General features: G+C 48.9%; 1 protein-coding gene across 1 annotated transcript; it reads right to left on the bottom strand.

The window, feature by feature from the left end:
* Positions 1-311: 311 nt before the first annotated feature.
* Mindy4b (MINDY family member 4B) lies at positions 312-12,507 on the bottom strand. Its single transcript, XM_048334437.1, has 11 exons — positions 12,416-12,507; positions 12,156-12,183; positions 10,274-10,393; positions 9,310-9,401; positions 8,232-8,385; positions 7,487-7,552; positions 5,827-5,897; positions 4,735-4,807; positions 3,520-3,681; positions 1,155-1,335; positions 312-448 (listed from the first exon to the last, which is right to left on the bottom strand). Exons 1-11 carry the CDS (start codon positions 12,505-12,507, stop codon positions 312-314), a joined length of 1,176 nt encoding a protein of 391 aa, XP_048190394.1.
* Positions 12,508-12,590: the final 83 nt, after the last annotated feature.

The following is a 12,590-nucleotide window of genomic DNA, read 5'->3' as shown; positions in this document are numbered from 1 at the left end:
CCAGATGGAAGCTGCTACCGCCTCTGTGGGCCTAGCCAAGACTTGTTACAGGAAAAGGCGAGTGTGGAGACCACACGGAGGAGAGATCTGGTTTATCTTTTGGGTAAGATGAAGGGACAATTGAAAGGATCTCAGAGGAAGTCTCCTGGCCTGTGACCCTGGTCTGAGGACCTGGGAATCCCTAACATTGAGTGACACAAAGAGAAAACATGATCAGGACACTTTCCACAGGATATAGCCATGAAGAGGCCCCTGCACTAGGTCCTTGCACCCAGCAGTTCTGGCACTGGAGACTTGCTCCCTGCTCTCTCTTAGAATAGAGGGAGAGCCCCATTCCAGTCCACCGTGGCCTCTCTCCACTTGGTTCTGATTACCATCTCCACTGGACAGCACCGTCGTCCTGAGCCATCTGCACCGTGCTCCTGCTCCCAGTGATGGGCATGAGTGTCTGCAGAGGAACAGTGCACACTGAATTGTCCTCCTGTGTCCTGAGAGGCCAGCCTGTCAGTGACACTGCAGTGTATCTGCCTGTGTCCCAGGAGGCCAGCCCACCAGTTATACTGTGGTGTGTTCGCCTGTGTCCTGAGAGGCCAGGGATGCCACTGTATGTCCGCTTGTGTCCTGAAAGGCCAGCCCACCAGCGACACTGGTGTCCGCCTGTGTCTCCTTCCCTCCTACTCCCTTCTACTCCTCCTTTTCTTGTATCTGGGTTTCAGCTCAGGGCCTTTTGCTTCCTAGTCTTGCTTGCTAAACTGGCTCTCTACCACCTCATCCATGTGTCTAGTCTAGCTGTTTGTTGGTTATTTTGAGAAGAAATCTTGAGGACCTTTCTACCTGGGTTGGCCTTGAATTGTGATCTCTGGATCTCAACTCCTGAACAGTTAGGACAATAGACATGAGCCGGGTGCCCAGCCTGGCATGGCTTCTGTGTCACTAAATGATCACCTGGGGTTTCACTGAGGACAGGAGTGTCCAGGAGAAACTTTCTCCTCTCTGTCTTTGCATGTCTTTCCTCAGGCATTAACTATCTGCACTCCAAGATAAAAGGTCTTGGAAGAAGGCTTTGGGGTGGGAACAGGCACAGGCTGGTAACAGGGCAGCCAGGTCTTCTCTGAGTATGTCGGGGCTCTGTTCCTGTGGTCTGAAATGCTCACCTATTGTAAGACGCACAGGCTGCTTCTGTGAGGGATGGCCACTGTAAAAGTGCAGATCAAAGATGCGCTCTGCTTTCCAGTCAGATAATAGCTGTCTGTCTGTGCAATAAAGGACACTGTGCCGGCCGTTGATGTTGCAGAGCCAGAGAGGGAACCTGGGTGTCTTCAGCCTGCTGCCCACCTAGAAGGGGGGGACACATGGTGTGTGGATGGTGCCTCGCATGGCATGAGGCAGCCCCACGGCTTCTCATGGCGCATAAGGCTGTGTGGGGTGTGGACAAGTGCAGAGGAGGCATCATCGCCAGTGGTCTGCACTACGGATGCTGTGGGGGCTGTGTTTTTTCTTAGTGGACTATATTAAAAAGTGTGGTGGTCTTGTGGAAAGGATGGAAAATTTTCAGTTTGGTTTTCAGGTGAGGCAAAGAATAAATGAGCTGGGGGCTGGGAATGTGGCTTAGTGGTAGAGTGCTTGCCTTTCATGCATGAAGCCCTGGGCTTGATTCCTCAGTACCACATAACAGAAAAAGCCAGAAGTGGTGCTGTGGCTCAAGTGGTAGAGTGCTAGCCTGAAACCAGGGACAGTGCTCAGGACCCGAGTCCCAAGCCCCTGGACTGAAAGGGAAAAAAAAAAAAAGAATAAATGAGCTGCCAGGCACTGGTGGTTCATGCCTGTCATCCTAGCTAGCTACTCAGGAGCTGAGATCTGAGGATCACAGTTCAAAGCCGGCCAGAGACTCCAATGAACCACCAGAAAACCAGAAGTGGTGCTGTGGCTCAAAGTGGTAGAGCAGTAGCCTGGAGTGAAGGAGCTCAGGAAGAGTACCCAGACCCTGAATCTGAGCCCCCACAACTGACAGAACAAAGGAACAAAAAACTCACTAAAACAAAATGTTGAGGAATTTTGCGGACAAAGAGTTGGTGCTGAGGTGGAGGGACACTCTTTAGGACAGAACTCTGACTCACTGCCACTCCTTTTTTTGTGTGATGCACTTGGATTACAAACTCAAGGAGCAGCAAGGAAACTTTCAAAACACGTTTGTATGCGATACATAAAATTCTCCTATAGTCAGTCACTGTGTTCTTGGTACCATCAGGCCTATGTCAGAGATGCTATGCAGTAGTCTGTGGTGAGCTACTGCCTTGCAGCACAGATGATGAAGATGCAGATGATGGAGATGGGGATGTGAAGGCACCTTGCTGGGGGCAGGGAAGCTATCTGCAGGATGCTGGGGATTAAGGCAGTGCTGAGCAGGTGCGTGTGTGCGTGTCCGTGTGTCTGTGTGTCTGTGTGCCTGCCAGCTCTGTGTCTCAGGACGAGTGTGTCCATGGAGATGCCATGGAAGCCGCTTTGCTCTGGGGGTTCAGGAGGAGCTCAGCTGCTCATTTGTCTTTGCAGTATCACAGCTTCATTCTCTAGTTGTGCATGCCAATAACACCATCGACACTTCGGTTGTCAGAGACCATAAATCCCTGGGCTGGGATACTTTTGACAGGAATTTTAGTATCTTGATGAAAACCTCTTGGCAATGGGATGCGTATGTTAATTTGTGAAGCTGCAGTGTAGAAAGGGCACCTAGCACTCGGATAGTAATTGCTCCTAAGAAGGGATGACTTTGGTTGCCTGGGATAGAAAGGGTCTTTCCTGAGATTTGTGCATTCTTTTTTTTCCCTGCCAATCCTGGGGCTTGAACTCTGGGCCTGGGCGCTGTCCCTGAGCCTCTTTGTGCTCAAGGTTAGCACTCTACCACCTGAGCCAAAGCATCACTTCTGAGTAGTTTATTGGAGAGAAGAGTCTCATGGACTTTTCTACCCTGGCTGCCTTGGTACAGCGATCCTTAGCCTTTTGAGTAGCTAGGGTTACAGGAGTGAGCCACCAGTGCCTGGCTTTGTACATTTCAATTTTTTTTTAAATGCACACGTTACTTTCGTTATCTGTATTCTATAAACACTAAAGATGTGTAGTATAAAATATGAAGCAAACAGCTTACATGTTTCTGTTTAGACTGGAGCGAGTGAATATGTGTGTGTATGTGCATGTGAGTATATGTACATATAAGTGTGTATGTGCATGCATGCGTAGGTTCATGTGTGCAAGCATGCACATGCATGTGTGTGTTCATGTGTGAGTGTGCAAATGTGTGTTCATGTTTGCACACATATGCAAGTGTGCATGTCATGCATGTGTGGGTTCACATGCCTGTTAGGGTGTGTATGTGTGTACAGGTTCGTGTGTGTGTGTGCAGTGATAAGAGGTACACAGGAATGGAGTAAGGGGAAGAGAGACTTGGGGTTGAATTGCCTCTGTATATGGACTTTCAAACAGCATCACTGTGTGACCTTGTTGGTTGTCCTGGGTGGCACTCACTAGTGGGAGGCTGTGGCCCTCGGAGGTGTCCTTGCTCCACTGCAGGTAGCCGATGTCACTGCGGGTCAGGACCCCATGGGGTACCTCCTGAGACCCCCCTTCTGCATAGCCATCAATGACTTGGGGGCTTGCTCTTCCAGTCAGAATCAAGTTCACAGCTGCCTGGGAAGCAGGAGTTATAGATATGTACACTTTAGTTAGCACTGAAATGATTGTCTGTTAAAAAGCACTAAAATAAACTTTTTTAACTGGAAAGGATGAAATTATACTGACATAATTCCGGAAAAACACAAATATATCAAAATAAGGAGACCGGGTCTGAGTAACCTGTGCTTGTTCTCACAGCCACTCAGGTGCCTTGCTGGGTGAGGGGGCTTTTCATTCACCTGGGAGGTGAGCGAGGCCTTTCTGTGAATTACAGTGGCCATGCTGTTAGTTCCAGGAAAGCTTTGCTGAGAATGCTCTCCAATTTGTTTGCCTCTGAGCATCCCACTATGTGCAAAATTTGGTGAGTATTTCCCTAGATGGAGAGCTTCCCTTGTCCCTAAGTTTTCCCCTATATTGGCTGCTTTTGTTTGGTTGGATCTCCACCCAAAACATGTGGTTTTTGTCTTTAAAAGCTTTGTGCAAGCACTGAACTGGGCCATATGTCTTTGAGACAGGAGTCAACCTGCAGTCACCAGGTTCCTAATGAAGACTCCCAATTCGACCTTTTGAGATGTGGCTTCTCTGTTTCTCATGAATGAATTCTGTATAACAGCCTTAGCCTTTGGTAGGGCAAAAACAAGTGAGCCTTACCTAGGAACAATACCCTCCTCTGCCCTCATTTTCCTCCTTTAATTGTTATTATTATTATTATTATTTTTGGTGCCAGTCTTAGGGCTTGAGCTCAGAACCTGGGCACTGTCCCTGAACTTTTTTTTTTTACATGAGGCTGGCACTCTACTATTTGAGCTACAGTGCCACTTCCATCTTTTTTTGATGGTTCATTGGAGCTAAGATTCTTAAGGGCTTTCCTACTCAGGCTGGCTTTGAATCACAACCTTCAGATCTCAGCCTTCTGAGTAGCTGGGATTACAGGCATGAGCCACTGGTGCCCAGTCGCATCTTTGTCTCCCAAAAGAAATGTGAGCACTCAGATGAAGGGTGGCTGTGCTCACTTGGGACACAAGCCTAACTCAGATCTGCTGCTGGAAGCAGAGGTGTCCTACCCACCTGCCTGCATAGGAAGCCTCTAGTGCTGGGTTCCAACAGGTGAGTGGTCGTGGCATCCAGGTCACTCTGAAGCCTGCAGGGAGGGGCAAATGGTCAGGACGCTGGTGAGGCGGCAGGGCCATGACCAGTGGGCGTACTGGGCCACGGTCTGCTTCCAATCCTCCAGGACTGGGGCCTGGAGGTGTGAGGGAAGTGACCCAGGGGATTGCGGAGCGAGAGACAGGTGGTGAAGGGGAGAGGTCACACCATCTCATATTCTAGGAAAGGTCACAGACATCTTGTATGCTAGGAGAAGGAGCTCCATATCGGTTCCCCCCACAGAAGACAGGAGGCCTGTTTCTTCCCTGAGGGAAGCTAGCTTCTTCCAGGCACCCAGCCATCTCTGAACACCCTCTCTGCCGGGACCCTTCCTTCCTTAGGACCCATTATGATTATTTTTTATTTATGATTATTTTTACTATGATTATTTTTTATTTATGATTATTTATTTTTGTGTGTTTGCTGGTCCTAGGGCTTGAACTCTGGGCCTGTGTGCTATTCCTGAGCTTTTAAACTAAAGGCTAGTGCTCTACCACTTGAGCCACAGCTCTACTTCTGGCTTCTTTGGGGGTTTAATTGGAAATAAGAGTCTCATGGACACTTTTCTGCACAGGCTGGCTTCGAATTGCAATCCTCAGAACTTAGCTTCCTGGGATGACAGGCATGAGCACTGGCACTGGGCCAAGACTGCTGTCTTTAGACCTTACTGGACATGTCAGGAGCTACCCAGGACTCACCCATGTCTCAGGTCTAGCTCCTCTCCTTCCTACACTGGAGCCTGCAGGAGGGCAGGCCTGTGTCTTGGCACACATATTCCCATATGCCAAGAGCATGACCTCATGTGTCATGGAAGCAAAACACAAATTTGAGGGCATGTTTGATTGTGGCCCATTCACAGGGACAAGCCAGCAGCAGGAGTGTGTCGCAGAGGTGTGTCCACTAAGGAAACAGCTCTTACCTGTCCAGCCAGAGCGGAGATACTTAAAACCAGAGTCCATCACTAGGTGATGCCAACCCCCTGAAAAATTCTGAATCAACTCTGGGAGAGCTTACCTCTCAAATGTTCTGGAGAAAACTAGGCTGCAAAGAAACAGGATGACTCCATGGCTTCCTTCTCCTTTGAACTGCTTGAAAAAGAAAAGTGTTTTTGGGCTGGGAATGTGGCTTAGTAGTAGGGTACTTGTCCAGCATGCATGAGGCCCTAAGTTCCATTCCTCAGCACTACATAAACAGAAAAAAGCCAGAAGTGGCTCTGTGGCTCAAGTGGTAGAGTGCTAGCCTTGAGCAAAGGAAGCAGGGACAACACCCAGGCCCTGAGCTCAATTTCCAGGACTGGCAAAAAAAAAATGCTTTCCCTAAAAACCACAGGAGAAAGGGAGCATGAGTCAGAGGACTTGCAGCCTGAGACCCGCTGGATGACAGGACAGCCCGCCTCTGCTTCCCTTAATCTCAGCTCTGGGCTCTCACTCACACTCTTGAGTTTCTAGTCTGCCCACAGCACCATCGTCCTTTGGTTCTCTGGCTTCCTATACCAAGTGATTCTCTCCAGATCATGGGCCATGACTTGTTTGTGGCAGACAATTGTTTTGTGTGTGAGTGAGAAATGGGCAGAGTGGGTCCAAGGCAAATGGAAGAGCCTGTGTGTATTTGTTTCCCATTTCTTCCCTAGCAATGCCACAGACATGGCTCACCTCACCAGAGGCCTAGCAGGGATCTCAGTGGCGCTCAGAGAAGTGAGAGCAGGTCTCTGTCCATTTGAGCTCCTGGAGAGCCCTCGGTTTCTTGGGTGCCCACCTTCTAGAAGGCACTCATTTTTCTGCTCACCACTCCTCACCTACCTTTTCCTCCCTCTCTTCTTTCTAAACCATGTGCTGTGGTCCCTGAATGTCTGTAAAAATGGCTTTCTCCTAGAGAGAAAGGCGAGCCCCTGACCACATTCTCGTTCCAGTCAGACCTCTCCTGACCTGACAGCCCAGCCTCATCCTCACTGGGGAGGCTGGGACTGATCTTAAGGGGTGTAGATTCCATTGATCACTGTAGGTCTCTGGCCCCCCTGCATCCCTTAGACCCCCCAACTTGATCTCTGTGTGTTGAGAGTGAATGGGCTTGGTTCAGGGGAACCAATGGCTGGGAACGCTCTGGCAGGAGCATTCAATGACCCGTCACTCAGGAGGTGGTGCCAGCCTTGCCTGGGCTGGACTGAGGTCACAGTGGTTCTCGTGCCAGGCAGTCTGCCATGGAGAGGGCTCACTCCCTGTGGCCTCCCTCCTTGGTCCTCCCTCCTTGGGCCAGTGCAGCCTGTGAGGGGTGGTGGTGGTGAAAGGATCTGACTAAGGCCAAAACCGTACTTGAAGTTGGCATGATTGGTCTTTGTGGCAGCGTCCTATAGTTTTCTACTACTCTTTGCTTTTGATCTGTTAGATGAGGCAAGACATTTTCTCTTACTAGAAAACCCATGCATGCCCTCTGAAACCTCATCCTCACTTGACAAGGGAAGGGAGGCACTGTGGTGGGCCTCTGTGGGCTTATCTCTTTCCAGCTTGTGGGAAGGAGAGACAGGCTTCACTTTCTTGTCTAGACCTTCCTTAGCCCTTGAAATGATCCTTCTTCTTTCTTTTAACAAACGCTTGTTAGAAATATGCTTTAAAACCGAAAGAAGACACCTGTACGATGAGTGCAGCATAAAGGCATAGCTCAGCATTAAAGTACTTACACACTGTATGTGATCATAGATGAATTTCTCCATGGCTTCTTTCTCAGGAAATTCAAACAGATGGAGCTGTAAGTCAGAGCAGGGACAGGAATGAACAAGAAGGCAAATGGAGCTTGGGAGAGATGTCCATATGTGGCCGGTCTTCTCCCCAGCTTCCCCTTGCACACTCATATCAATACGGACTGAGATTCCCTGACATGGTGTGAACCTGTGTGGTAAAGCTGGGTGACCACACACTGTTCAGATCCCATTTTAACCATGAGTAGATTCCTCTGGATAGGCAGAACTCACCTATTTTTAAGCTAGTGGATATGGAATCACAGTTTATGTTGTTTCAGATATGGTATGTTGTTTGTGTGCACATGTGCAAATGTGTATGTGTGTGGTGCTAGTGATCAAGTGCAGGACCTTGCTCCTGCTAGGCTAGTGCTCTTGTCCAGGTGTGGGAAATTCTTAATCATGGTGGGTTCTGGAAGGTGAACTTTACATGGAGACTCTCTAGGCTGGCTGCTTGGATCACTGAGGGCCTTGGAGTCTTGGAAACCCGTTTGGAGGGTGTTCCTGCCATACCAGGCCCTTGATGGGGCAGCACCTGCATGACTATGCATGCACACCCATGTGCACCCATGTGCAGTGTACTCACATGTACACATGCACACATGTGCACACACGCACACATGTAGATGTATGCACACACCACATATCCAGGCGTCTCACAGGACAGCACAGGCAGATGTGCACCTACCCTCTCCATGAAGTCATCTCCCGAGGAGGCCGTACACATGTCCTCAGGTGCCAGGCTGACGGTGGCCTTCCCAGCTTCCCCAGCTGCCCACAGGATGTCGGCCAGGGCCATGGCCAGGGCTTGCTCCTGCTCCTGCCTGCTCAGCATGTGTAACCTGCAACACAGGAGGTGGGAGAGGATGAGGCGGGCTCTGTGCCAGCTCTGAGGCCCTGTGTCCCCTGCCGAACATGTGGTGTTGGGCTCTTGTCAGCCTGGGATGTAAGAACACCGCCTAGTACCCTGGTTGTGCCTGCATGGGGTCCTTGGCGGATGAACAACCTCAGTCCCCCGGGGCCCAAAGTGCTGGCTCCATCCTGCATCTCCACCTCCAGCCAGGGTCCTGGCTCCATCTTCCATCTTCAACCTGACTGCTAGCTGGGTACCCAGGCTCCATCCTCTGTCCTGAACCCTGCTGGGGTCCCCAGCTCTTGAGCTTGCTGTCTCCAGCCCATTCCATGCTCTCCCCAGGCCGCTAACTTGCCTTGCCTGAGGAAGATATTGCTTCTTACTGAGTCCTCTTCTCTCTAATATTTAACTTAAGACTGTACTTGATAGGGGTTTGCTAATTTCTAAGACTAAAGTAAATACAATTAAGTTTGAGCTGATTTTGTTAAAAAATATTAGATGGTGACTCAAACTGTCAGTCAACCTACTTTAAGGCAGTGGACTCTTGATTTATCAGGGTGTTTATCCTTGGTTCTTCTTAGAACCCTAGGTTATGTGCAGAGTGGGCGCACAGTGGGAGCACAGCGAGTACACGTGGAGCCCGAGCTTCATGTCCCTCATAGGGTGCAGTGGAGCATAAAACTTGCCAGCTTTATTCCTGCAGATGCCACTGCCAGTGACTCTAGGTCAACCCCCTGAGATGACACTCTGCCTGGGAAACAGCCCCCTGTGATGACACCCCGCCCCCCTGTGTTGAAATGAACCCCCCCCCCCCCGCAGTGGTATCTGCCTCAGGAGGCCATGGGACATTTTTAGCCATGGTGATCAGCATAGGGAGGCTCCTGTGGAAGAGCAGCCCCCTCTAAAGTCTTACCTGTGAACACTGCTGTCTGCCCTGCTCCTGATGAACAGCAGGTACTTGAGGATAGAGCCCTGTACAGCCATCTGGATGCTGCCAGCACCTCCCTGGAATGGGGGTGATGGTGAGGTACGAAGGCTGAAGGGGCCAGCGTGGCCAGGGAACCTTGGAGACAGGCGTCTTTGCCCTCCCTGAACCTGGCCTGGGCCGCCCTCCATGTGGGCTGTGGCCTGTACCACAGCAGCCCATAGCCTGCAACGGAGGCTTCTTTGTGGCGCCTCAGACTGGGGCCTGTGGACCTGCCGTCCCCCTCCACCCCCTCTACCGCCATAACCCTGCTTCCTGGCAGCTGGTATTGGCAGGAGATAGGGAATTTCAGGGTCTCGTGACTGATGTGGGTTTGTGGCATCCCTGCCTGGTGCCCCCTCAGGAATGCTGAGGGCTTGGGGAGAAGTGGTAATACTAGGAGTTGGGGAGTGACGGGGGATTTGGGCTGGGACTTCCTTGTATCCACACAATGTTGTGAGGGTCTGTATTGTCTCTTACGGTTTCATGTAAATTTTAAGTTATATATGCTTTTTGTTGTTTGTTTGTTTGTTTTCTGGTGCTGGTCCTGGGCTTGAACTGTGGAACTGGGCACTGTCTATGAGCTTTTTCACTTAAGGTTAGTGCTCTACTATTGACCCACAGCTCCACTTCTGGCTTTTTGGTAGTTAATTGGAGATAAGAGTTTCACAGACTTTCCTGCTTGGGCTGACTCTGAACCGAGACCCTCACATCTCAGCCTTCTGAGTAGGTAGGATTATAGGCATGACCCACCAGTGCCCGGTTTATATATATGTTTCTAACTATGATTATGATGAAAATATGCACTCCTACAAGTGTAGACAGGAAGAAAAATACAGATAATGAATTTAGAAATTGAGTTGGGGATTTAGAAAAGCTAGCTGTTTAGAAATCTGGAAAAATTTCCTATTACCCTTGTGACTTCCAAAGTGAAAGCTAGGTCGGAAGAAGGACGGTGGAATGTGAATCGAGCCTTCTTCCAATCACAGCTGAAGGCCTGGGCCATGTTCCCAAAGAGGCTCTGTCTCAGCTTCTGCAAGGGAGAAGTGAATCAATCAGCCAGAGGACTGTTTACTCACCCCTCTTAGTGAAACCAGGGAGGGTTGCCTTGGGCCCATTTGGGGGCATAGAAATGTGGGCCCTGATTCCATCCAGCATCCAGGGCCTCATGCTGCTGCCATTGTTACTTTTGATTGTCTTAAACCCTGGCCAAAACATTCTCATCAGGGTACCTTCCATCACAGAGTACCTTCTGTCATGGAGTACCTTCCACAATAGAGTACCTTCCATCATGGAGTATCTTCCACCATAAAGTACCATCTGTCATAGAGTACTTTCCATCACAAAGTACTTTCTATTGTGGGGTACCTTCTGTCATAGAGTACCTTCTATTACAGAGTACCTTCAATCAAAGAGTACTTTCTGTCACAGAGTACCTTCCACCATAAAGTACCTTCTGTCACAGGCTATCTTCCATCACGAAGTACCTTCCACCATACAGTACCTTCTATCATGGAATACCATCCTTCTTAGAGTACCTTCTAGTGTAAGGTACCTTCCATCATAGAGTACCTTCTGTCATAGAGTACTTTCTACCATAGAGTGCCTTCCATCATGGGATACCTTCCATCACAGAGTACCTTTCATCATAGAGTCCCTTCTAGTGTAAAGTACCTTCCACCATAGAGTACCTTCTGTCATAGAGTACTTTCCATCATAGAGTACCTTCCATCATGAGGTACCTTCCATCAGAGTTCCTTCCATCACACAGCACCTTCTACCACAGAGTACCTTTTATTGTAGAGTACCTTCCATCACAGGGTGCCTTCCATCACAGAGCACCTTCCACCATGGAGTACCTTCTATTGTAGAGTACCTTCTATCATAGAATACCTTCCATCACAGAGCACCTTTCACCATAGAGCACCTTCTATCATGGAATAATGTCCATCACAGAGTACCTTCAGTCACAAAGTATCTTCCATCACAAAGTACTTCCATGGTCTGACCTATTGTACCTTAAAAAGTGATGTCTAGAATGTAATTCTCTCCTCCAATTTATGTCAGGTTGAGGAAGTGAATACATACTTTGAGATTGCCATACTGCCATCACCACAGTCCTTGAATTCGTATCAATTATAGTCTCCTTTTAGCAGGAACAACCATCTTATCTTCAGTAATGGTCTCACATGACAGCAGCTAAGATTACCTCTCCTTTCATCTTTAACTGAGGAGCTGTACTTACCATGGCAGTTGTCAGGGAGATGGGCAGGCCACTCAGGTTTGTGGAGAGGCTGGCAGGTGTGGGACCAGGGCAGAGGGTGCCGGGTGGCAAGAGTCCTTCTCCTTTGAGCCAAGGGAGACATGGCCTGTCTTCCCTTTCATTGGTGGGTCTAGGGTTGCCATTAGGATCCTGTGTAAAAAGCCACCCCCCAAAAAACAGAGTTGGTGATCTTGTTTTAATTTTAGTTAAGCTTAATTAAACTAATTTAAAAATTCTCTTTCTCTGTCTCTAATACCAGTATTTTTTTTACACATAAAGGAACTCTGGAGTATAATATTACTGCACTTTTTTCTTAAATAATAACCATATGGTGCTCTTAATGGTGAGAGTAGCTCTTAAATGTAGGAAGACAAGTTGATAAGGAAAAGCTTTCTAGTTTCATGTTTTTGCACGTTAAATGCCACTGCCTGAGTGACATTATGTGCATGGAATAAATGCAGATTATGCTGTTAATGTGATAGTTTGAAGAAGCAACTAGACGAAAACACACTGGCTTTGAGAAAGTAATTACCTGAAGAATTGTGCTATTGGTTCCCAACCTGTAAATGAAGAGAGCACAAGTAAATGACCTACTCTGTTCCAACTTCATGTCCACACGCCCTCCCCTCCCCCCCCAACACCAGCCTTGCTGGAGGTGACTGCCACCAACAGGAAGCGTTAGAAATGGAAACCCAGAGTGGAAAGTTCTCATAAAGCAAGCACAAAGGCTGTTACTTAAATGCCCACCCCCATTTCTGCAAAATGGGGTGTGCAGAGCATGGAGTTTCTCACCTGGGATAAGCAAAGATTTCTCTCCATTTGTCCAGAAATAAAAGTTTCTTAGTTGTCTCCTCTGACCCGGGTTGGGAGGCCTCCACATCCATTAGGAGGAGGAATTTGAAGACAGAAGTTGTTTAGGTGAGAACAAGGTCCGGCTGTGAGTGGCCAGGCGGCTGGACAGAGACCC

The sequence above is a fragment of the Perognathus longimembris genome, chromosome 26 (assembly GCF_023159225.1).
Source record: "Perognathus longimembris pacificus isolate PPM17 chromosome 26, ASM2315922v1, whole genome shotgun sequence".
NCBI lineage: Eukaryota > Metazoa > Chordata > Mammalia > Rodentia > Heteromyidae > Perognathus > Perognathus longimembris.
This window is presented reverse-complemented; position numbering and strand designations above follow the sequence as displayed.